The following is a 24507-nucleotide window of genomic DNA, read 5'->3' on the forward strand; positions in this document are numbered from 1 at the left end:
CATCCTCCGCCAGAAAAAGCCGCACGCACAGCTGCTCCGGCACCCACTCCATGCTCCTTGCATCACAACACGCCAGCCGACCCAAAACCGCATCGGCGGTGATGTCTACTCACGCTTCTTTTCCTGTAGACAGTGTTGGGCCTCCAAGAGCAGAGGTTTGTAGAACAGCAGCAAGTTTTCCCTTAAGTACCCAAGGATTTATCGAACTCAGGGAGGAAGAGGTCAAAGATATCCCTCTCGAGCAACCCTGCAATCACGATACAAGAAGTCTCTTGTGTCCCCAACACACCTAATACACTTGTCAGATGTATAGGTGCACTAGTTCGGCGAAGAGATAGTAAAATGCAAGTAATATGGATGTATATGAGTGGTAATAGCAATCCGAATAAAATATGGCAGCGAGTAAACATGCAGTGGAACAGTAAACAAACAGTGACAACATCGCCCGAAAATGCTTGCTGGCGTGCAGTTGACGTGGGAGATAGGAATCTTTGTGGTGTAGCTTTTCTATTCGGGAACAAGGCCTAGGGATCATACTTTCACTAGTGGACACTCTCAACATTGATCACATAATAAAACCACTCTACACTCTCTTGTTGGATGATGAACACCATTAATTGTGTAGGGCTACAAGAGCACCTCAATGCCGGAGTTAACAAGCTCCACAACATTCGATGTTCATATTTAAATAACCTTAGAGTGCATGATAGACCAACACAATTATACCGAGTACTAACATAGCATGCACACTGTCACCATCATAATATGAAAGGAGGAATAGATCACATCAATACCATCATAGTAATAGTTAACTTCATAATCTACAAGAGATCACAATCATAAACTACGCCAAGTACTACATGATGCACACACTGTCACCATTACATCATGGAGGAGAAATAGAGTACTTTAATAACATCACTAGAGTAGCACATAGATTAATAGTGATACAAAGCTCATATGAATCTCAATCATGTAAGGCAGCTCATGAGATCATTGTATTGAAGTACATGGGAGAGAGATTAACCACATAGCTACCGGTACAACCCTTAGCCTCGATGGAGAACTACTCCCTCCTCATGGGAGACAACAGCGGTGATGAAGATGGCGGTGGTGTCGATGGAGATGCCTTCCGGGGGCACTTCCCCATCCCAGCAGGGTGCCGGAACAGAGACTCCTGTCCCCCAGATCTTGGCTTCGCGATGGCGGCGGCTCTGGAAGGTTTCTCGTACCGTGGCTTATTCGTCTCGAAGATTTAGGTCAGGGGGCTTCTTATAGGCGAAGAGGCGGAGTCGGAAGGGTTACGGGGGCGCCACACAATAGGGGGGCGCGCCCCTCCTTGGGCCGCGCCGGCCACACGTGTGGGCCCCCTGTGGCCCTCCTCTGGTCCCTCTCGGGTGTTCTGGAAGCTTCGTGGAATTATAAGATGCCGGGCGTTGATTTAGTCCGATTCCGAGAATATTTCCTTTATAGGATTTCTGAAACCAAAAACAGCAGAAAACAGCAACTGGCACTTCGGCATCTCGTCAATAGGTTAGTTCCGGAAAACGCATGAAATCATCATAAAGTGTGAACAAAACATGTAGGTATTGTCATAAAACAAGCATGGAACATTAGAAATTATAGATACGTTGGAGACGTATCAGGCGGGACCACATCCCGCCAAAAAACGTGCACGCGAGCTAAAAACTGCATCATGCCCAGACGCGGTCGAGGAGACAACGCCTAATAGCCCTATTTTTATATAGTGTTTCTTAAAGTGTTTTCAATGGTTTTCGCTTCAACTAACACAATTCTATCAAAAACATGCACGAGAGGTAGAACCTGCATTGAGATTTGATTTGGTTTCAATGGTTTTCGCTTTCCAACTAATACGATTTTATCAAAAAATGATACCTTATATCTTCATGTGGATATTAGGAATTAAGCACCTTTGGAAGAAAACAAAGGCATCAAGTGAAGATTTGGAGGAAATCAAGCAACTTCCTATTTGAAAGTACAATCATATGAGTTCTAAGACATCTTAACGACTAGTTGTATGGTCGTGGCAGGCCATACAATATGATCGTACAACGTGCTGCTGCCTCTGCTCATCAAAGGAAACATGAAAGACACATACATATGAGACACACATCAGACTCAATCCACCTCACGAATAGAAGAGAAGAGATCCGGAGAAGGAGAACTCATCCTTCAATCTTTGCCGTGATTCCTCTCTTCAACCTCCATCACTTCCCCACCACTAAACTTTGCATAGAAAGAGAGGTTCATCTTTGTAAACCCTATTTGCATTGAGACTTGAGATTGAGTTTGCTTTGATTCTTATTCTTATTGTGGCTATCTACGGTAATACCGAGATGAACCCTAATCTTATTATCAATATATCTTTGTGTTATTACCCTCTCATGTGCGAGTAGATCCCCTTAGGAGTGGAATATGTAAGGGAGATGTGATGTGCCTTATTTCCATTTACTAGACTTATGAACATTGTTCTTATTCTTTCTTATGAGTTTGATTATTTATGTTTTGCATAATGCTTGTTATCTAATGAAGGGCCCATACAGCATGATCCGAAGACCTACATTGGTAAGAATTGTTGTCTAGCAACTCAGCGGGCTTCTAGTGATAGTGGAGATATCAGAGTAGCAAAAACAATTTGAGGATAACGAGTACACAAACCTGAATGCGTTGTTCTGGTCTCACGACCTGAGTCTATGGTAACATGAGATAAGACAATAGTGTCAATTGATCCTAGTATGGGGGAGACCGATTACTGCACAGGTTGCTAGCCTACTTGTATCACAATAAAATGGGTTATAATCACATACTTACTTCATTCATCATTATTCCATCAAGTACACTCACTGAGTCTAATCTCTTTTTTGGAGGAAACTCCAATCAAATTTGTTACTTTCATTTACCTTATTTATTTTCTAGTTTACGCTCAGTACTCTTTCCAGCAAATCATTTCCCACTCACCACTTTCATTTCTAATACTTGCAGTCAATTGACTCAAGATTAGTGACACATTATCTTAAAGAAAATATTAGTGACACCTTGGGTGCGACAAAAATACACATAATAAGAACTTGCTTACGCTTCTTCATTGGAATTCAACATAAACCTGGAATAATACCTCCATGAATTTATGTTCTGGCAAACATGTGTTTTCGCAAGCCATTAAGCTATTTTCTGCCCCCGTTTCCAGGAGCTAAGTTCGAAGTGTTGTTTCTTGACACAAGCAAGTGTTGGGATCGTCAATGCTTTGTGTTTACGATAGATAGTCGACTCGCTAAGGAAAAACTAATCTGCTTGGATATTTGGAGTGCGTGCTTGACGAAAGACGTCAGAAATTCGTAGTAATTTTTCTGAAGTAAAAAACTACCGACTTAAACTCAATGATGGAAAGCTTGACCATCACACCTAAGCTTGAAAAGACTTTGAGGAAGTATGGTGGTACATCTAAACAAGTCATCAAAACTAGTTATCCCATACGTATATGCTTTGAATGTTGCATCAGTATTGGTCTTATTCGACAAGTGCAACATCGTGCTTTCGTAGGAAAAGAAGAAGAAAACCCTCGACTGCATTTATCAATATTTGAATTTTGAGTAAATTACACTTTTTACCCCGTAGTTATGCATTTGTGACACATATTACCCATTTGGTGAAACTTTTACCTAAATATCCTATTTAGAAGACTTTAAACACGGTTTAGACCCTATTTATCATTTTACTTGTTATTGTTAGATAGAATAGGTATGATACGTCGATGTGGAGCGATAAAATATGTAAATATAAAAGGGCCTTATGGACGATTTATGCCCAAACTTGTTTAATCCATATGTTCCATTTATCAATAACGTTTTTATTTTTTATTTTTAGACCCCGATCGTCACCTAACACCTTTTTCAATGGACACAAACCAAAAAAATAAGGGTAAAAAAGCCTTTAAAATAGGTAACCTACACAATTTTTCACTCGGCGGGATAATTAGTGTCACAAATACAAAATTATAGGGTAAAATGTGAAATTCACTCTTGAATTTTTTTGCAGGCCATCAGCTCGCCGCTGCCGTCCTCGAAACTGCGACGGGCTTTCCCGCCATCTTTCTCTAGGGACGGCGAGGTGGGAGAGAGTGTGAAAGGAGTCCGGCTGTTAGGGTTTGTGGTGTCCGCCCGTGTCACCCCAGGTGGAGCGACGCGGGGGCGCTGTCTTCTCTAAATACCGTTTTGTCACTTTTCAGTTTTCACAGTAGCTGTATCCAACGGCGTATGCATGTATATGTTCAGTACCAAAGCCTAGATGGCTAACTACCTGTCATCACTCATCAGTATCACCTGACGAGTTGTATGCATCACCAGATAGGGTGGAATGTTAGCTGCATCCACTGACGTATGCCAACAAGTGTAGGTGTGGCTACAACTATCCAATACGCATCATGTTGTCCCCTGGTAGGTGGGTTCACCATTGGCTATTGCATCGTCTACACGAAAAACTAGAAATTCATTACCACCCAAACAGTTTGCACTTATCGTCTGGGCTAACCGTTTTCGCTTCGTCTTCTCCCGGCGACAGGTGGCAGCAGTTCCATCCGATCTCCATCGGTGAGAGCCCGGCCTGGTCCCTTCTCCCTCTACTTGCCGCTCCGGTGGCAGGAGGGAGGGGGCCTCGTTCCTCCGTTCTTTGTTAGAATTTGTCTGATGTGGTGCATCGTTGGGATGGTGGGAGCAGCACCCGGGTGAATAGTTTTGTCTCAACTCCACTTCTACATCGGCAGCGACTTCACGGCAACGTCTCGGAGTTGACGGCAGCGTGTGCTTGGCGATCCTTCAGATCGGCAGCAAGATCTTCTCACCTTTATTTAGATCTGGCGAGATCTGTTTCTCGATGTGTCGCTAGTGTTCGTCGTTATCTACGGCGGCAAAGGGGACCGGGGCAAGGTGGATGCTCAGGAGCGAGGATGTTGGTCCGAAGGTGGTGGATCTGGCGCTATTCCCCGACTTCATCGATGGGATGCGGTGGATCTTGGTCCAAGAATGCACGGAGACGTTCCACGGTCGACGTGCCACAACGACATGTCCCTCGCTGCTTGCAGCGGGTCTATTCATCGACTCATAAAGCCTCGTTGGTAATGGTGCTTATTTGGATCTGGCAATGGTGGAGGCTCGGCGTCTTTTCCAACGTTCGTCCATGCGTCGTTAGAGTTTGGCGGCGGCCGCTAGTTTCGGCGAGTGCAGGAACCCCTAAGGATGGTTCTATATTTTTCTATCCTCTAGAGTTCTATCTGCAAAGTTTCCAGAAAATCTGTTGTTTCCTAGTTTGTTTTTAAATTTTCACATCTGTACGTTCATGTAACATGAAACATGGTTGCTCAAAAAAAAAAAATTCACCACCACCCCCTTATTTTCTAATTTTTGTCGCGTCTTTTTGAATTGTATATCTAATAATCATCAATATCAGTACAAATAATTTTAAAAATAATAAAAAATACAAATAAGTATTTGAACCACATGATTACGACTACGAACAAGCACGAGCCAAGGGGGCGGCTCCATGCTCGCCACTCCATCGTTGGAGCCGGGTAAAGCTTGTCGTAGTAGATCTTGTTATAGTAGATAGATGAAAAATTATCGTACTAAGGTCGCAAAAAACCAATGCACCACGAGAGTAGACATCACTAATAATGAAAATTCTAGATTGAAAGAGACTGACATGAAATTACACCAACAAACACGAAACCAACCGGATCCTAGGAGATTCGCCGGGTACACAACTTCATGCGTCCTCCACCGGTGCTAGACACCCACCGGAGAGAGGATAGGGCGGGGAGGACCTTATTCTGACTTCATGATGTAACCGCCACCTCACCATCCCAGAAAGACACAGAAAAACAACCTAAAACAATGAATGAGAACCCTCCCTCCGGAGAGGAGCCGTGGTCCGCTCCGCCACACCTCCAAGGCGCTAAGACCACCGTAGTTAGAGCAGACCGGCGGCGTCGCCGATGAGGGGGGTGGAACCCTAGATGGGTTTGACTATCGCCGCCTCCCAATTGTTGTGTCTCCTGGCCCCATACTGGTTTTATGGAACAGAAGGAGTATATATCAACGGTCACAAAATTTAGGTGATGTCATTTAGCTTTCACACATTGTTAGTTCACGTGTGTGAATGTTGTATTGCCCCGAAACTTGGTGCAACTTGACTGGAGCGGATTTTGGAAATACTGTTTGGCTATTCTTCATTTTGAAATAAAAAAGAAACACATAATATGCTCAAAGACTCGTTGTTCTGGCAGCCCCCGACTTTAGCGGAAACATGAGAACACCAAGGCGTTGGTAGTGCTCCAAGGCCTTGAAAGCCACAACGGGCACTCATAGAAGGTGAACATAATGCCTGATCGAGATGAAGAAGTGGCTTTTAAAGAGAACAAACCCCGGTGAATCTGTCTACCCCATTGAAGGCTTCCTGTTGTTGAGACTTTGTCCGTCTCCACACCTGAAGAGGGACCCCTGGCCCCTCGCTCTGCTTGAAGAGCACCGTACCATCAAAAGTTGGAGAAGCTCACACTAGAGCACAAATGGATGGGACAACAGGGGCTTCCAAGGCTGGAGATACAGGAGGAACATAAGCACTCAACTAGAGTCGAGACCACATTGAGAAGCGCAAGAACCAACGACCACCAACCAACCATAATCTATCGACCACTAAACACTAGGAAGACCATAAAAGAAGGGAACGATGCCAAGACATCGTCACCACCGACCCGGTTTAGAGAACGTACCAAGGATTTCCACCCCGGGCCCGAGGATAAAGTGACATGGACTCTCGGCGATGTCCCAAGAAGGAGCGCGACACCTGAGGCTTCATCGTCATTGGCAACTACCAGTCAAGGCTTTCTCTTGAATACCATGACCACTACATGATAAAGTCACAACTACAACACGAGGGTGACAGGAACAAGCGAGACACCTCGATCTTTCGGGGAGCAAAATGGCTCCTGACAAAACTAGCTCACGAAAACACCTCACCAGATCCACGAGTAGCCGTTTGAGTCACTAGTGGAAGCGCCCACATTCCCGTGTCCAACCTCGGATAATGGAGCCCTATGAATGCCCGTGACTCAGGAATATGGCCGCTTGACTGTCGTGGAAAATTCACGGCACGATCCATGTGGGTGGTTTACAAATAGGAGAGCCGAGCAATGTGGTGATGGATGTTCCGTGTTTGAGATTGCACACACGAGTTTACCTAGGTTCGGGCCATCTACGATGGAGGGAAGCACTACTCCTGCTATGATGGGATTTTTGTGATGTGTACAAGTTAAGGTGTGTCTAGCAAAAGGATTTTGGTGGATATGAACTTGCCTCTAAGGATCATGAAGGCCAACCTCATATAGAGAGATTACCTAGGACGTACATGGAAGTTCCGAGTACGCGAGTTCGGGATAAGAGTCCTAGACTAAATACGCAGTTGTATTGTGTCTTGTACTCCAAGGCACATGAGTCCTTTCTTCAGGCGGACTCCTCATGGATCCAACTTAACCCTTCCATGTATCGTCTATCCTTCATCTTCTTGTCCAACAGGATTGGGCCGCCCGGTATGAATGCCGACACAACTGCCCATGGGCCACCTCGACCTATAAATTAGTTCCATGCATTGGGCCTACCCGTTTGGTATTCCCTGACATTGACGCCATACAAAATCTAGGTAGCAAAAGCCAACCTGGGGGGGGGGGGTGCGGGAGGATTGAGTAGTGGAGGAGGCGACCAATAGTTCCATCTTCACCCCAAGGCGAACGACGGTTGTCGATGGCGGTGGTGAGGGAAGGAAGGTTGGTGGTGGAGTTGTTTGTGGAGACGATGGCGTGACCTTTTGAGGCAAGACCATCTTACAAGACTAGCGTCTTTTCGAATAGGTTGTCCATTTGCTAGTTGTGATTGATTAAGGAGCTCTAATCAAGGCATGCCTAATTTTCCGGTTATTTTGGTCCAATTGGTTTCAGGGCCTTAGTGACCCGAATTCCCACCCATAGACTTGTATAGAGAGTTTAGTAGAGTTAGTTTTTGAAACTTCTTTTGAGTGCACGAAACCGCAAGAGTTAATATGCAATTGAACTGCTTCATAGCTTAGGTGGAACGAACGTGCTTTCTCGTATATGAACTCTAGCTAACTGTTCGCTATACCCATCCCTCCAAATCCGGCGAACCCTCTGCACCCAAAACCCTAAGAACTAGCGCCGGCGACCTCCCGCGCCCGAAACCCTAAGTTTCGTTCCTCGCCTCCGCCGGCGAGGCCCATTCCTTGCCTCGTCGGCGACGCCGCGGTTAACCGCGTCGTCTCGGTCATCGGCGAGAACTCTCGTGTGGTTACTTACCTTCTTCATCTCTGGTCCCCTATCTTCTTCCTCCTAACGGCTGCCTAACAGGCCCGGCCCACTTATCCGCGCTGTACATCAGAAGGTGCGCATCGGCGCGCTAACGTGCGCAATGGGCGTCAAATAGGAACACCCATACGTGTCACTGGACGGAAAAAGGAAAGAAAACCGGAGCGGACTTGTTAGTCCAGAATCCAGATCCAGAGTCTGTATCGACGAGGTAGAATCGAATCCATCCCCAAATTCCAAACGCGAAGCCTGTATAGTACTGTAGTTCCCTCCGAAAACCCAAAATTTCCCAACCCCTCCCGCCCTCCCCCGCACCACAAAAAACCCAAATCCAAATCCAAATCGATCCCCGCTTCGCCATTCCCCAAATTTTCCATTTCGATTTGGATGCTGCAATGGTGCGCGAGCTCCACGCCGACTCCTTCTACGCGCGCCTCCGCGCCGCCGCCGTCGCCGCCGCAGCGGCTTCCTCCGCCTCCTCGTCCCCGCTCCTGATCCTCCCGTCCGCGGCCGACGCCGACTCGCTCTGCGCGCTCAGGATCCTCGCCCACGTCCTCTCCGCCGACTCCGTCCGCTTCTCCGTCTACCCCGTCGCCTCCACCGCCGCCGCCGCGGACCTCCTCGCCTCCTTCTCCCCCGATGCCTCCTCCTCCCACCCGCCGCTCTGCGTCCTGCTCATCAACTGGGGCGCGCGCTGCGACCTCCTCCGCGGCCTCCTGCCGCGCGGCTCCACCGCCTTCGTCGTCGACTCGCACCGCCCCGTGCACCTCCGCAACCTCGCCGCGGGGAACGACCGCGTCGTCGTGCTCTTCACCGCCGACGACGAGCGCGCCGCCGACCTGTCCTACGACTTCGACGTCTCCTCCCTCGCCGACGCCTCCGACCTCACCGCTGAGGGGGACGCGGACGGCGTCTCCGATGAGTCCGACGAGTCCGACGCTTCGGACTACGACTCCGACGCCGATGGCGGGCGGAGGAAGAGGCGGCGGCCGGCCGCGGAGACGAACACCAACGACCCGGTGAGGCTGTTCAGCAGGCTGCGCAGGGAGTACTACCGGCTCGGCACCTTCCACGGGAAGCCGTCGGGGTGCCTCATGTACGACCTCGCCCACGCGCTGCGCAGGAACACCAACGACCTCCTCTGGCTCGCCTGCGTCTCCCTCGCCGACCAGTTCGTCCACGACCGCATCACCAACGAGCGCTACCAGGCCGCCGTCATGGAGCTCGAGCACCACGTCAACGGATCCGGCAACCTCGACCCTTCCGGCCTCGGCTCCGTCGTCACGCTCAAGGACGGGACCAGGATCCGGGCGCCAGAGACCTCCCGCATCGCCTACGAGGACGAGCCAAGGCTCATGCTGCTGCGGGAGTGGACCTTGTTCGACTCCATGCTCTGCTCCTCTTACGTCGCCACCAGGCTCAAGACGTGGACTGACAACGGCCTCAAGAAGCTCAAGCTTCTTCTCGCCAGGATGGGCTTCCCGCTCGCCGACTGCCAGAAGAGCTTCCAGTACATGAGCATGGAGGTCAAGCGCAAGATGCGCCATGAGTTTGATCGCCTCCTGCCCGAGTATGGCCTCACCGACTTCTACTACCGGAGCTTCCTGAGGGTTCATGGGTACAAGTCCAAGGTCTCTGCTGCGGATGTTGTGTACGGCCTCACAGCTTTGCTTGAATCAATGGATGCTGAGTCCAAGGAGGAGTGCTCTGCTGCTGAGCAGTTCTGGGTTGCGTACTCTGCATTGTCCGTGAACAATGTGGATCAGCTGCAAAAGGGGATGCAATCTGCAATTGAGATACAGAGGGCAATACTGAGGCAAGGAAGCTCTGCAATCACCAAGAGCGGCTTCATACGGAGTGCCAAGAAGTTTCGGTGGGTGAAGCTTGATGACCCAGTGGACACTGCCAAGTTGTGCCACCCACAGGCGCTAACCAAGTTCTGCTTCTTTCTAATGGATGCACTCAAGGAACGGGGTGCAAGGATGAAGCCACTAGTCTGTGCTTGCTTAGCTGGGGACCCTGAGAAGGTGCTCGTAGTGGGGGTATGCGGGAAGCCCAGGCTCGGAGCCATTCAGGGGAATGCGTTCGGCAATGCATTTAGGTCTGCGGCAGAGGAGATTGGTGCAGACTATTTCCATGACATGTTTGAGTCATCATGGATTGTTCTTGATGTTGTTGCTGTCAGTTCTTTCATGATTCGGCTAACAGAGAAGCTGTAATGGCATGCCCTCGTCTAACGCTAGCGATCCTTTTCAGCCCAAGAGACTCAAGGCTCGATTCTGAATCTAATATATAAAAGCTTGAAGTCTCATGGTACATGATATGCATTTTCTTCCCCATCGACCTGATACTTTTCATGATTATGTTTTTAATGAGAGGAGAGATTGTTCCACCGCTAAGCCACTTCAATTAGCAAGTGATAGGCCAATAATTTCAGATGCAAATGTTATTTCAGATGCAAACTCCCTGAAAAAAAGGTATATGCCCTTACTGGTATTGTTATTGTTGACCTCATAGTGTATGTCATATTTGTACTTGCATAAGCCCCGTGCATGTGCCGTATTCGCTTTTTGTATCACTAGAGTTACTGGAAGTGTGTAAACTGACAGGCCCTTTCTGAGAAGGTGGTGCTATTTGCACAAGCTATCTTAAATGCGTGTATGTTCTTATTACAGCTTTACATTTATGCTTGGATGCATTTGGTTGTTCCTTGGTCAGGACAGATGGCTATACACGTTTAATATGCATGGCGGTTGATTCTACACTGCTATCCTTTCATACATATTTAACTAATCTAGTTCAAACACACAAGGTGGACGCCCTGCACTGGCGCGACCACCTCTCCTCTTGAAACCTGATCTTTTCATCATTTGAAATGGAAGTAATTCAGGTGGGAACTCTCCCCCCCGGTGAACGTTTCAATTATTTTTTGCCCAACCTTTTTTCAGGAAGCAAAGACTTCATTTATTCCCACCCTTCTTTTACTAAGAATGAACTTCATTTACCCAATCATTATTTCTTAGTTCCTACTCCGTACAATTTAAGAGACGATGCTATAGCAAACAAAGCCCTTCTTTGCACAAAATAATTTATTGTGATGTTCCACAAAGATACAACCAATTTGTTGAATGCTCTCACCAAATTATGTTATTGTTGCAAACTGCCATTAGTCTGAAAGAACAGTAGACCTTACTTGTTTTTACCTGGCATGAAACTGGGTTATTCAGACCATGCTATATGTTAAGCTGAACAAGTTCCGTATGCCGTTGAATAGAAATCTAGGCATGCTTAATCCACAGGTCCATGAGTAATATGGTAAAAAATGAAAATGCAGTGCTTGTTATATATCTATCATCTTTGTGGATCATCTGGATTTAATCTTAGCAAAGGCAACTGCTTTATGAATTGATAAATAATTAGCTGATCTTGTTTTATGAAGACTTGCACCCTACAATTGACATTTGTTTACATCGTGAGAAAAAATATTACTCCACTCTAGCAGGATTTGTGAGTTTTGTAATGTGAATAAATAAGGACCTCGGGTTCTTGTTCTTCTCCCATAGTTTTTTTGTCCAAAGTGCTCATGTGCGTTTTCTACTTTGCAACACACCATGTCTGTATGTAATTTGTGCAATTTGAATTTGAATCATTTAATTTGACTCTTACCTGGAGGCGTCTCAAGCCAGCTATGAGTTTATAGAGCTCTTTCTGCCTTACCTGGTGTCGCCTGTACCCAAGCTCAACATCATTACTTGTAAGTTTCTCTTCTTTCCATATACCTGTTTGATTTATGGTGTTTAGAAACATATAGCTCTTCATTTGTACCATTGTCTGTTTGATTTTGGGTTCTTAGAAAAAATAGCTAGCTCTTCATTTGTATCATAATTGGTTGTTGGTATTACAAAATTTACAGGACACTTGAAGTGTAACATTTTATTGTCAGTTGAATTTTTCCTTTCCTCTTATTCCAGTTGTTTGGAAAGCCTAGGGTGCCAGAGAGTAATAGTAATAATAATTTTGATTTTTTCGCCCTTCCTGTTACTGATTCACCCAAACAGGCCAAAATGACATACCTAACTTCCCACGTGTGCAACACATGTTTTCCTGTACTTAAGTCTATTTGAAAAGGCCCATCAACTATTGACAGAGGTCAGCCCATGTTGTATAACCGTTTAACTGTAGAATTTGGTGAATTCACATGAGTGATATGGACAACTGAAGTTTTAACAATGACATCAAAAGATGTATTTTGTACTACGTTCCGTTAATCCTTTAATACCACTTTCTAGTATTTTCTTAAGGAAAACAACAACAACAACAACAACAACAACAACAACAACAACAACAACAACAACAACAACCAAGCCTTTTAGTCCCAAACAAGTTGGGGTAGGCTAGAGTTCAAACCCATAAGATCTCGAAGCCAAGTCATGGTTCCGGAACGTGGATAGCTAACTTCCACGCACCCCTGTCCATGGATAAATTTTTGTCGATATTCCAAACCTTCAGGTCTCTCTTAACGGACTCCTCCCATGTCAAGTTAGGTCTACCACGACCCCTCTTAACATTCTCAGCACGCTTTATCCGTCCGGTATGCGCTGGTGCTTCCGGAGGCCTCCGTTGAATATGTCCAAACCATCTGAGACGATGTTGGACCAGCTTCTCTTCAATCGGTGCTACCCCAACTTTCTCCCGTATATCGTCATTCCGTACCCGATCCTTTCTTGTGTGGCCACATATCCATCTCAACATGCGCATCTCTGCTACACTTAACTGTTGGATATGTCGTCTCTTTGTTGGCCAACACTCCGCGCCATACAACATCGTAGGTCAGATAGCTGTCCTATAAAACCTGCCTTTTAGCTTTTGTGGCACTCTCTTGTCACAGTGTACGCTAGAAGCTTAGCGCCACTTCATCCAACCAGCCTTGATTCGGTGGCTCACTTCTTCATCGATATCGCCATCCTTCTGCAACATGGACCCCAAATATCGAAAAGTGTCTCTCCCCGGTACCACATGCCCATCAAGGCTAACCTCTCCCTCCTCGTGCCTAGTAGAACTGAAACTGCACCTCATGTATTTAGTTTTAGTTCTACTAAGCCTAAAACCTTTCGATTCTAGAGTTCGCTTCCACAACTCTAACTTTCTATTAACCCCCGTTCGGCTATCATCGACTAGCACCACATCATCCGCAAAGAGCATACACCATGGGATATCTCCTTGTATATCCATTGTGACCTCATCCATCACCAAATCAAAAAGATAAGGGCTCAAAGCTGACCCTTGGTGTAGCCCTATTCTATTTGGAAAGTCATCAGTGTCGCCATCACTTGTTCGAACACTTGTCACAACATTATCATACATATCCTTGATGAGGGTAATGTACTTTATTGAGACTTTGTGTTTCTCCAAGGCCCACCACATGACATTCCGAGGTATCTTATCATAGGCCTTCGCCAAATCAATGAACACCATATGAAGGTCCTTCTTTTGCTCCTGTATCTCTCCATCAGCTGTCGTACCAAGAAGATGCCTTCCATGGTAGACCTCCCAGGCATGAAACCAAATTGGTTTTTGGTCACGCTTGTCAACCTTCTTAAGTGGTGCTCAATGACTCTCTCCCATAGCTTCATAGTATGGCTCATTAGCTTGATTCCACGGTAATTAGTACAACTTTGAACATCCCCCTTGTTCTTGAGGATTGGTACTAAAATACTCCGCCTCCATTCTTCGGGCATCTGGTTTGACCGAAAAATGAGGTTGAAAAGCTTAGTTAGCCATACTATCGCTACGTCTCCAAGGCCTCTCTACGCCTCGATGGGGATACCATCAGGATCCATCGCCTTGCCTCTTTTCATCCTCCTTAACGCCTCCTTAACCTCAGACTCCTGGATATGTCGCACAAAGCACATGCTGGTATCATCAAAGGAGTCTTCTAGCTCAATGGTAGAGCTCTCAACCTCTCCATTGTAAAGGTTGTCAAAGTACTCTCGCCATCTACGCTTGATCGCCTCATCTTTTGCAAGAAGCTGATCCTCTTCGTCCTTGATGCATTTGACTTCGTTGACATCCCTCGTCTTCCTCTCCCTAAACTTGGCCATCTTATAGATGTCCCTTTCGCCTTCCTTCGTGTTTAAACGTTGGTAGAGGTCCTCATACGCCCGACCCCTTGCTTCACTCACCGCCTGCTTTGCAGCCTTCTTCGCCACCTTGTACTTCTCCATGTTAGCTGCACTCCTGTCTAGATATAGGCATCTGAAACAGTCATTCTTCTCCCTAATAACCTTCTGGAACTCATCGTTCCACCACCAGGTATCCTTAGCTTCCCTTCTACTTCCCTTAGTCACCCAAACTCCTCTACAGCGACCTTCCGCAAGCATGTCGCTATACTCGTCCACATCATGTTTGCATCGCCTCCTTCCTCCCAAGGGCCCTCCTTAATAACCCTCTCCCTGAAAGCCTGGGATGCCTCACCCTTGAGCTTCCACCACTTTGTTCTAGCGACTTTGGCGCGCTTACCCCCGCTGGACACGGATCCTTAAGTTAAAGTCAGCAACCACCACCTTATGTTGATGGACAACACTCTCTCTAGGTATCACCTTACAATCAATGCAGGCCTGTCTGTCTTCTCTTCTAGAGAGGACAAAATCAATCTGGCTAGAGTATAGACCACTACTGAACATCACTAGATGGGACTCTCTCTTCCTAAAGAGGGTTTTAGCTACGACCATGTCATAGGCTAGAGCGAAGCTCAGGACGTCTTCTCCTTCTTGGTTCCTAATGCCATAGCCAAAGCCCCCATGCACCCTTTCAAAACCTGTGTTAGATGTACCCACATGGCCATTGAGGTCTCCTCCTATGAAGAGCTTCTCACCAATAGGTACCCTACTAACCAAGTCCTCCAGGCCTTCCCAGAACTCCCTCTTGGTGCTCTCATTGTGGCCTACTTGTGGGGCATACGCGCTCATAACATTGAGGACTAAGTCCCCAACAACCAGCTTGACAAGGATCATCTGGTCCCCTTGCCTCTTGACGTCCACAACTCCATCCCTGAGGCTCTTATTGACCAAGATGCCTACTCCATTTTTGTTTGAAGTTGTCCCTGTGTACCACAACTTGAAACCGGTATCCTCCACCTCCTTCGCCTTATGTCCCTTCCATTTGGTCTCTTGGACACATAGGACATCAACACGCCTCCTCACCGCCGTATCAACTAACTCCCGTAACTTACCCGTCAGGGACCCTACGTTCCAGCTACCTAAGCGTATCCTCCTAGGCTCGGCTAACTTCCTTACCCTCCGCACTCGTCTAGTCAAATGCGGAGACCCTTGCTCATTTTTCACTACACCGGGGCGTTGGTGCAGCGCGCCACTAAGGATGCGGCGACCCGACCCTTGCTCACTTATCACCGTATCTAGATCAAGATACGGCACGCCACCAAGGGGGTGATGGCCCGGCCCTTGCCCATTTGACACCACACCCGGGTTTCGATGTGGCGCGTCGCTAAGAGGGTTACGCCCCAACGAGGTTCCTTTGGGTTTCATCTCCATAAGAGTGGCTGGGTTTTTTTACGTTGGCTCGCCCCGCCTATCACAACCCTCCTCCTTTACCCGGGCTTGGGACCGGCTATGTTGAGACAACATAGGCGGAGTTATTTTCTTAAGGAAAACGTCCACATAAAAATGATATCGATTGCTGTTGTTTTCAGACCATTGATTTGAAACAGTTAACCGTTTCTGATCACATCTTGAAGAGAGTTTTGTACTGTCTCTGTTCACTTTGCACCTATCTTTCATTGAAAAACAAATTTGCACCTATCAAAGATGTCACTTCAGAGTTCCTGACTAATATATCAACATGTAACAAGTTGCCTACAGTTTGCTTGTGTTGCCTGACATCTTCTTTAGGTCGAGCCTGTTGTTCTCAATTACCAAACGACAAAACGATAGTCCAATTTCATGCTTTTATTCCTGTAGGAATTGCAATCAACTGGTGGACCCATGCCAAGTCTTTGCACCGGTATAGCTAGCGTGATGGAACCCTTTTATTTCTGATTAAGGCTTCTAAAAATAGTCAACAACAGAAAGCTACTAAAATAGTCACCGCTATGAAATGCTGTTGTAACTTGTAACCATGCCTCATTTTTCGAAGGAGGATGTAACACGTCATGGAAGAAAGCTACAAAACTGGTTCCAAGAGCATCTAATTGGAGCTTAAAGCTACTCATTCTCAGTTTTTTTTTTTTTGATTGTGCTTACATGAAAAGTATATATAGAGTTTGTCTATTGACTTTATGCTCAACAGAATTCAACTTCCGCTCTTGCTAATCGAAGCAATCTATAAGGTCAATCCTTCATGACACCAAATTTGATCAACTTTTAAGTTAGTAACTTCTCAGCTATCTTTCTTAGCTTTGGTGCTTCAACTGATTCCCTTTGATCGAGTTGCAAAAAATGATCTTACACATTGTCCACCCTTTATGATTTGCTCTCTTAAATTAGAACATAAGAATTCCATAGGTGCTTTGCTTGAATTTCACCGTGAAGTCGTGAACAGGTCAATTCCTGCATTCCAAGTTCAAGTTTATCATGTTGAAGGAAAACTGAGTGAGCTGGCACATTATGGATTTCTTATTCAAAGTTTCCAAAAGGTTGGATTCGTGTTAACAGTGAGAGAGGCAGTAGTGTTTTTTAGGGAAAGATTTGTAGACAGACCCTTTTGCATTACTTATTTACCACATTGCATTGTGAGCTGAAGAGATATTGGCTCTGTCTTTCATAGCCTCAGGGAAATCTGGAATGGATGTTCCCTGGCCACTTCCTTGCAGCTTTTGAGACTGCTCTCATAAATGACAATTGGCAGTCACTTGCCCCAGACTATCGTTGATGGATCTGCAGCCATCATTCAAAAAATAATGGACTTGGAACAATGAGTTCATATCAATTTTCCCAACAGGCAGGTATCTTTTCTAAGTTTGAATATACAGCCTAAATTGTACCAAATGAATTGGCATCTTAATCAAATCCTTTGATATATCATAGGGCTAAAACACATTAGCAGGAACATAGGGCAGGCAACGTGACATGTTGCCTATCGTCTTGGCCACCATATCAAGCAGGCCTAGTGACAGCAGTGGCAGGGAAAAAGTTCATTGAATAATTGGTTACAATTCTTTTTTGCCATTAAATGAAACGTGCCTATGATGCGACATATAACATAAGATTATGAGGATCATGTTGTATTTTGTATGCTGTATAAGTGTACGTTACTGAGTTGCCTAACGATGTTTCTCACTGCTCAAACAGAAGCATCCTCAACATTCAAAGAAAAAAAACAGAAGCATCCTGCACTGGACATGCTATGTAAGTGAAAATTTTGCAACAAACAATGGTATGCACCTGAGGATTCAGTGATATGAATTAGGTAGCTGAAAAGCTCCTGGTTTGCTTCTGATTCTTGGTTATGATTATACTGACTTTCTGTACTAAATGGTCATGCATATCATAACTGGTGCAGCTTTTAATTAAATGTTTTCCAAAGAAATCATACACATAGATTGAGGGAGGAAGTATATACATGTAACTTTTGGTTAAAAATGTTTTCCAAAGAAATCATACACATACTTGTTTTTTGGGGAGGGAGCAAGCTATATGAGATCCAGCAGCTCGAAAAAATAACTGGTATAAATGTTGTACCTTGTATTTTGTGTCCTCTGTATTGTCTCTTTAATATCTGTGTTAACTGTTACCCTGCAGCTTGTTGCTCTTTGTACACGTTTAGACTAATCTTCTTAGTTTGATAACATTTGTTGGATAACCATATCCATCGTTAGACTGTGGACTGAGGGCATTGCCTGTGGTGCTTTGGGGTCAAGTCCCCAGCTACAAAAGAGCTGGTTGGCTGAGGTGGTCCTTGTGGTGCTGATTTGGCTAGTAGTTGGGAGGTAAGCAGCTAACCCTATGTGATGATCATGTTGTACACTAGTACTTTCAGGTGAACTGAGACAGGTTTTCCTTTCCGTGACAACCTTTTGAACCAGCAATGGGTGTTCCGCACTCTTAAATTTTGCATCAGCAGCCCTGCATTGTTTATGTAGTTTGTTCCAGACTTCCTTTTGAATAGTTGAAGTATTTTATTTCTCTCTGAAAATAAACTTTTATCCAAGTAATTAGTGCTTCAATTGTTGTTTGAGTATACTTGTAATATTCTTTAAGCATTTAATTGTTGACACTCACTAGTTTTAACTATTCTCATGGAATGAATGGCTGGTATCATTACATTTGTCTGTCTTTTAGTAGCAGCTAATCAAGTCATCTGCTGTCATATGCCATTAATGTTTTTTCTTTATATATCACCTTTAATCAAATGCAAAATTGGGACCAACGAGTACCTATTGCACTAATGGGTGATTATTATGCTGACAGAGATATTTGGAAATTGAAATTCTAAACCATGTGCTAGTCTGAGCAGAAAAGTAGTTTGTTGAATGATTAAGCAGGTGATAGTAATTTGCTGAATGACTATGCAGTTACTTTTATGTTGTCAGTGATTAAATGGTTCCGTGGTTATCAGTTTCTTGCAAATTCCTTGGTTTTCTAGCATAGCAGGTTTTGGGATACCAAACAAGAGCTTAGCTTTCATACAAGTCTGCGGGTTTAACTTTCTGTGTAAACTTGAGCTGACATCATAAACCAAACTATGTTATTGATAATGTTTCTGAGAAAACAGAGAAATAAAACGTTGATAAACTGAACTGGGAAGTTTCCTGGAGCCAACGGATTTTTTTTCTCAACTCCAAGATCGATGCATAAAATTGTGTGTCATTAGATCTCCCCTTAGTTCAAACATCACCTGTCTATTAAGAGCAATTAAATACCAGATGATGATATTATCCTTACACTACTATATGCCTCACTTCAATGCCTAGTTGCATACTTGCTCCCCAGGATATCCCTTAGGGTCCCCTCAAGATTGGTGATATTAGGGTTCAACTTGGAGTCTATGCCTTGATTCCCGGAGAAGATGGCTACTGATGTCTGTCAATTGATGATACAGTCTGAATCCGCGGATACTACATATATACACAAACACATGAAGATCTGCTACTTTGAATGTCCGTGTTTGAAGATCTACTACTTTCAAATCGTTGGAAGTAACGAAATAAAAATGACTGTTACATGCTTATGGTTAAAGTTTGTAGCCATCACTCCATTATCGAGTGCTCTGATTTTTATATGGGATGATCTGGTTCAGAAATTTCAGACTACTCCCACTGTCCCGCATCCTCAATTGACCATCAGTTTTACAGCTGTTACAATACATATACACAAATTACCTCTCTCTTGCAGGGTTAGGCCATGTTTACAGCACATACTTTTTTTTAATGTTCCTGCATGAAATGAACTGATCCCTGTCAAAGTCCTGTTCGAAACAGCCCCTTACTGTGCAGCTGAAAAGGTTTCCTGGAAGGGTCAATGTAGCTTGTTCATGTGCTCCACAGCTCCAGTGAGGTAACATAAATCGATCTTTCGTATTTAATTGCTGCTAGCTAGCTGCTGGTGGCTGGTTTCCCCGGCACTCCGTTGGCACTCTTAAGCTGCAGGTGCACCATATGCTACTGGACTTAGGCCCCATGCATCCTGTATTGTGAATGATGGCTACATCAAGATCACGATGTATGCCTCTACTTCATGATCATGTTCTCAAGTCTGTGACTTTTGTACGTAGATGACTTGAGCACTGCTGCTACATGACTTTTGATAATGTATAGAGATGAAGTTTACTTACATCCAGATGGTACTTCATATAAATTTGTTAAGTCTGAATTTACGGCAGAGGTTGCAGGGATTTAGTTTACGCCGGAGGGTTCTGTAGATGATGCAAAAGGGATGTGTAACGGAGGAGGGCGTGACAGCCATGTCTCAATCATGCAATTACTCCTAAGCATTTTCCTGGGTATTAATGCCCTATTCCGCGTAGTGCTGCCTAGTGCATGCCTGTTGCTGTATGGCTTAATTTTGGTGCATGATAGTAACAAGCTAACAGTGCATTTCTAGCAATGCAGATGACTATATTTATATCTAGGAGCCATCTACGTAACATATTGTACTACAATCTATGCAGAAATGGGCGGAGTACTAGCTTAAATGAGTGACTTAGTGCAGTCCTCTCTAAAAAGCTTTCGTAGTAACTGGATTCTTTAGCAGTCGTATGTCTTTTCTTTTGAAACCAGATTTCTTCGGTCTCGAGCCATAAAAGACAAGCACCTGCTGCATTTGGTGTATTCATTTAAATTTGGATAAATCTGTGATATCCTTTTAGGTACGGAGGGCGATATCCTTTTTGGTACGGAGGGAGTAGCATGAATGGCATATGCTGTACATACTTCAGAGAGTGCAGACCAGACCAGACCTTTTCACCCTCTGAAATAAATGTGTTGAAGCTAAATGACATGGATGTATGCAACATTTTCACCTTGTTTACATCATGACTAGAGAAATCCCTGTTGCTATCTTGTATCCTTCAACGTCTTAATGCTCCTGTCGAGCATATGCATGCTCTATTCAGTAATGTTTTCCTAGCTTCCCCCCTCTCTAACAGTAGTACAAGGAGGACGCTCAAATACACCACGAACACATTACTACGCACGCCTGGAAATTATCAGACGCTCCAAGACCTCAAGAGCGACTTTGACTCTTATTAACTTGTAGTACTCCATTACATATATGCATATGTCATTCTCGAAAAAAAAACATATATGCATATGCTTCCATAGCTTTGCTAAGTAACATATTTTTTTTAGTGATTAACCAACATAATTTAACCTCGCTGAAATGTAGTATTGATGTGTTACATGAACTTTATTACTGTGACATTGTTTTTTTTTCTCTTCCGAGCTAGAATAGCATTGGAACGGAGTAGCACTCATCGGAGAGCTCCAGCTCCGCGGCCTCATTGAACAGCCACTGCTCGATCGAGCACAGAGGCGCATGATGAGCCTGCTGCTTTGTCTCGTCGTCATAGCTGACGGCGCCTCCCATCGAGGCCGGCTGCTGCACGCTGGCGGTAAAGCTTGTCTCCGCGCTGCTGCCGGTGCCGGACATACCGTCGAAGGAGAGCAGAGGGCTGACGCGGGGCTTGACGTCGTCGCCGTCGGAGTAGTTCTGCAGCGGCGGCAGCTGGGAGCTCTTCATGAAGCCGTCGAGCAGCTTGGATATGTTGTCCATGCTGGAGGCGTAGGACGACGAGGAGCAGACGTCGGCGGTGGCGTCGGCGGCGAACGGCGAGTGTGGACGCCGGGCGATCAGCTGAGAGACCTCCGTGTTGTCGGCAGCGCCGTAGCCGTAGTCGACCTTGGAGATCATGTCATGGTGCTGATGTTGGTCGAAATTGCCGTCTGCTGCTGTGGCGGCGGAGGACCCCGGACCCTGAGGCGCCGCGAAGATGGCGCCCATGGCCTGCTGCTTCCTGAGCTTCTTCTTGAGGTGCGTGTTCCAGTAGTTCTTGATGTCGTTGTCCGTCCTCCGCGGCAGGTACGACGCGATCGCCGCCCATCTACACTCAAAGCAAAGGAAGATATTGATCATCACCGCCATGGAGAACACGATTTCACACCGAGACCAAGATCGATCGATGAAGGTAAAAGCGTACCTGTTGCCGAGGAGCGACTGGAGGTGGACGATGACGCCCTCCTCGTGGGGCGTGAAGTTGCCGCGCTTGATGCCGGGGCGGAGGTAGTTGGTCCAGCGGAGGCGGCAGCTCTTGCTGCAGCGCATCAGGCCGGTGCTCACCGGCACCGACCGCCAGTTGCCGGGGCCGTTCTCCTGGATGTAGGACACCAGGATGATGTCCTCCTCCGGCGTCCACGGACCCTTCTTCACGCCCACCTTGTCGCAGCACGGCGGCCTACCCATGACCGGTCGACTACTGATGTTCGATCACACACACGCGCGCTCTGACTTGATCTCTTGATTGATTTGATCTCGTCTTTTCCTGGCCGTGCACTGTCTCAAGCTTGTTGCGTATATATAGGAGTGAGCTTTCTGAATGGGAGCGAGTGAGTGAGCTCCCTTTTCACTTGCTGTCGTGTACGTACACCTGTGACGCTACTGTGATGGTTTATTTTCACTTTCTTGCTGCTGATCGATCTGTATACTACGCTTTCCTTTCTCTTTCCATCAACAACGTCACATGAATGATATACAGACCGATGGATCCACCTGGCCCACGCCTTAAAGGAAGGACTACTTGAGAGCCAGAGGTGAATAGCCCACTGTGTGAAATTTAAGAGGCCCCGCCCCGGCTTTTGCATCGCGTACAGGAGGCCGATGGCTCATCCAACATGAATTGGCAAGGCATTTCATTCCGCGACAACATGTACAAATCATGCACAGTGCTACAAACACTTTGGTTAATTTGCTACCAAAGCACGACAACACATCTAAAAAGTTCTGAAAAGATTAAACGTGTAACCATGAAATGTACGTGTCTACAATCCCACCAAGTTTTTGCTAATAGGGAAATAGTAGTTGTAGTGGTATTCCCTGAAAAGTCAACCACATACGGACCGTTTTCTGTATATCTGACAAAAAAACATCTTTTGGGTGTCTTACTCCACAAAAGAATCACAAAATCAACACCAAAGAAGGTTGCGAGACCCGTAAAACCAAGTTGATGGACAAATAGTAGGGTCTCTACAAGCTTGACGTTTATGAGTGAAACGTCTCGCGTTAGCACCACCTCGGCGAGACCCATTATGATTGAGCGTGTTTTGTCGCCATAGGATACCGTAGCATTGGAAGTATTAGGCCTCAAATCCACCGCAATGTCTTTGCTTCTGGTCATATCTCCGACGTCCATGTTGAGGTTATGTGACACTTCATGAATAATAACACTTTACTCAAGGGTGACCCTAAGGTTGTGCTTTCTTCATGTGCTTGAGAGAGTGATGATATATCTAATCGGTGGCCTCATGCTCATGTCATTCCTTGACGTCAAGAAGGTCTTGTGCTTCACCTAGTTTAGACATGAGGGCCTTAACATGTCTTTTGGTCTCACCTTGCATGCTAGTCAAGAATACATCCAAACTCACAAACTCACGTTTTATGGTGAGGATTTCCACATATCATTCACAATGGAAGAGTTAGATGTGGAAATGGACTTAGATGAAGATGATACCTTGGTGAATTTTGCCATAAGACACGTGCCGTTGGGGATGAGGTTCTCGTTGGGAGTGTTAAAGAGAGATGAGGATGGAGCGATAGTGGGAATGGCGTCCACTCCCTCTTCCTCTTTGGAAGTTTACTTTTGCTTGTTCATCACCGAATGTGTACTCATCTCGAGTCACGAACACCACTCTTGACTTCTTGTTGGAGGAGACCTTTTTGTCGTAGTTCTTGTTGGGCGAGTACTTGGAGTAGGCCTTGTTAGGGGGGGATGTCTTGGACTTGTCCTTGTGAGCAAGTCGGTCTTCATTGTCTTCTCTCTTCTCAAAGGTACAGTTGGCGACAAAGTGAGACTTGTCACTGCAATTGCAACATGATTTCATCCTTCTACCATTACATCTTGGCCCATTTTGGTTGCTTCTAGGAATGTCCCTAGAGTTGTATTTGGTCTTGAAGCTTCTTCGCTTGTTTCCCCAAAAGTTCTTGGCAACAAGAGCCATGCACTAATGATAGTCGTACTTGACGTACTCGGGGCCCCACTCAACAAAATCATCATCAACGTCACTTTCTTCCATTAACACCTTGGCCTTCAAAGCAAGGTTCACCTTACGAGCACCATGGAGACGAGAAATAATCTCATCCGCGTTCTTCTTGGCGATGTTCATGGCGATGATCTCACTTAGCACTTAATTGGAGGTCATGATCTGGAAGTTGGACTTGGATCGAATGGAGTCCAGTCTTGTCTCTTCATAGGGAAAGAGGGTGCTGCATAACTTCTTCTTGACACACTTGTCATTTGCATGGGAAGCTCCAAGATCCCTCATAGTCAAAGAGAAAGCAGTGAAGCGATGATACATGTCCTCCGCGGATTCTCATTATTCTTAATGAAACAATAGGCCATGGTGTTCACCTCATCAAACTTTGAGATTTGAATGCTCTTACTCCTCAAGAAGAGAT

General features: G+C 45.6%; 2 protein-coding genes and 1 pseudogene across 2 annotated transcripts; 1 reads left to right on the plus strand and 2 right to left on the minus strand.

The window, feature by feature from the left end:
- The first annotated feature begins 8679 nt into the window (after nucleotides 1–8679).
- On the plus strand, nucleotides 8680–10979 carry LOC127294447 (cell division control protein 45 homolog). The gene has a single exon (XM_051324263.2). The coding sequence runs from the start codon at nucleotides 8782–8784 to the stop codon at nucleotides 10603–10605; it is 1824 nt and encodes a 607-aa protein (XP_051180223.1). The 5' UTR covers nucleotides 8680–8781; the 3' UTR covers nucleotides 10606–10979.
- Nucleotides 10980–14193: 3214 nt separating this feature from the next.
- Nucleotides 14194–15930, minus strand: LOC127347356 (uncharacterized; annotated as a pseudogene).
- A 5349-nt stretch (nucleotides 15931–21279) lies between these two features.
- On the minus strand, nucleotides 21280–22397 carry LOC127294448 (MYB transcription factor 69). Its single transcript, XM_051324264.2, has 2 exons — nucleotides 22037–22397; nucleotides 21280–21940 (listed from the first exon to the last, which is right to left on the minus strand). The coding sequence occupies exons 1-2, from the start codon at nucleotides 22297–22299 to the stop codon at nucleotides 21283–21285; spliced, it is 921 nt and encodes a 306-aa protein (XP_051180224.1). The 5' UTR covers nucleotides 22300–22397; the 3' UTR covers nucleotides 21280–21282.
- Between the last annotated feature and the right edge of the window lie 2110 nt (nucleotides 22398–24507).

Source organism: Lolium perenne, chromosome 4 (assembly GCF_019359855.2).
Source record: "Lolium perenne isolate Kyuss_39 chromosome 4, Kyuss_2.0, whole genome shotgun sequence".
In the NCBI taxonomy this organism is placed as follows: domain Eukaryota; kingdom Viridiplantae; phylum Streptophyta; class Magnoliopsida; order Poales; family Poaceae; genus Lolium; species Lolium perenne.

Coding starts and splice junctions, on each gene's coding strand:
- LOC127294448 (XM_051324264.2), bottom strand. CDS start 22,299: ATGGGTAGGCCGCCGTGCTGCGACAAGGTGGGCGTGAAGAAGGGTCCG. Junction 21,941..22,036: donor CAGTCGCTCCTCGGCAACAG/GTACGCTTTTAC, acceptor CTTTGAGTGTAG/ATGGGCGGCGATCGCGTCGT.
- LOC127294447 (XM_051324263.2), top strand. CDS start 8,782: ATGGTGCGCGAGCTCCACGCCGACTCCTTCTACGCGCGCCTCCGCGCC.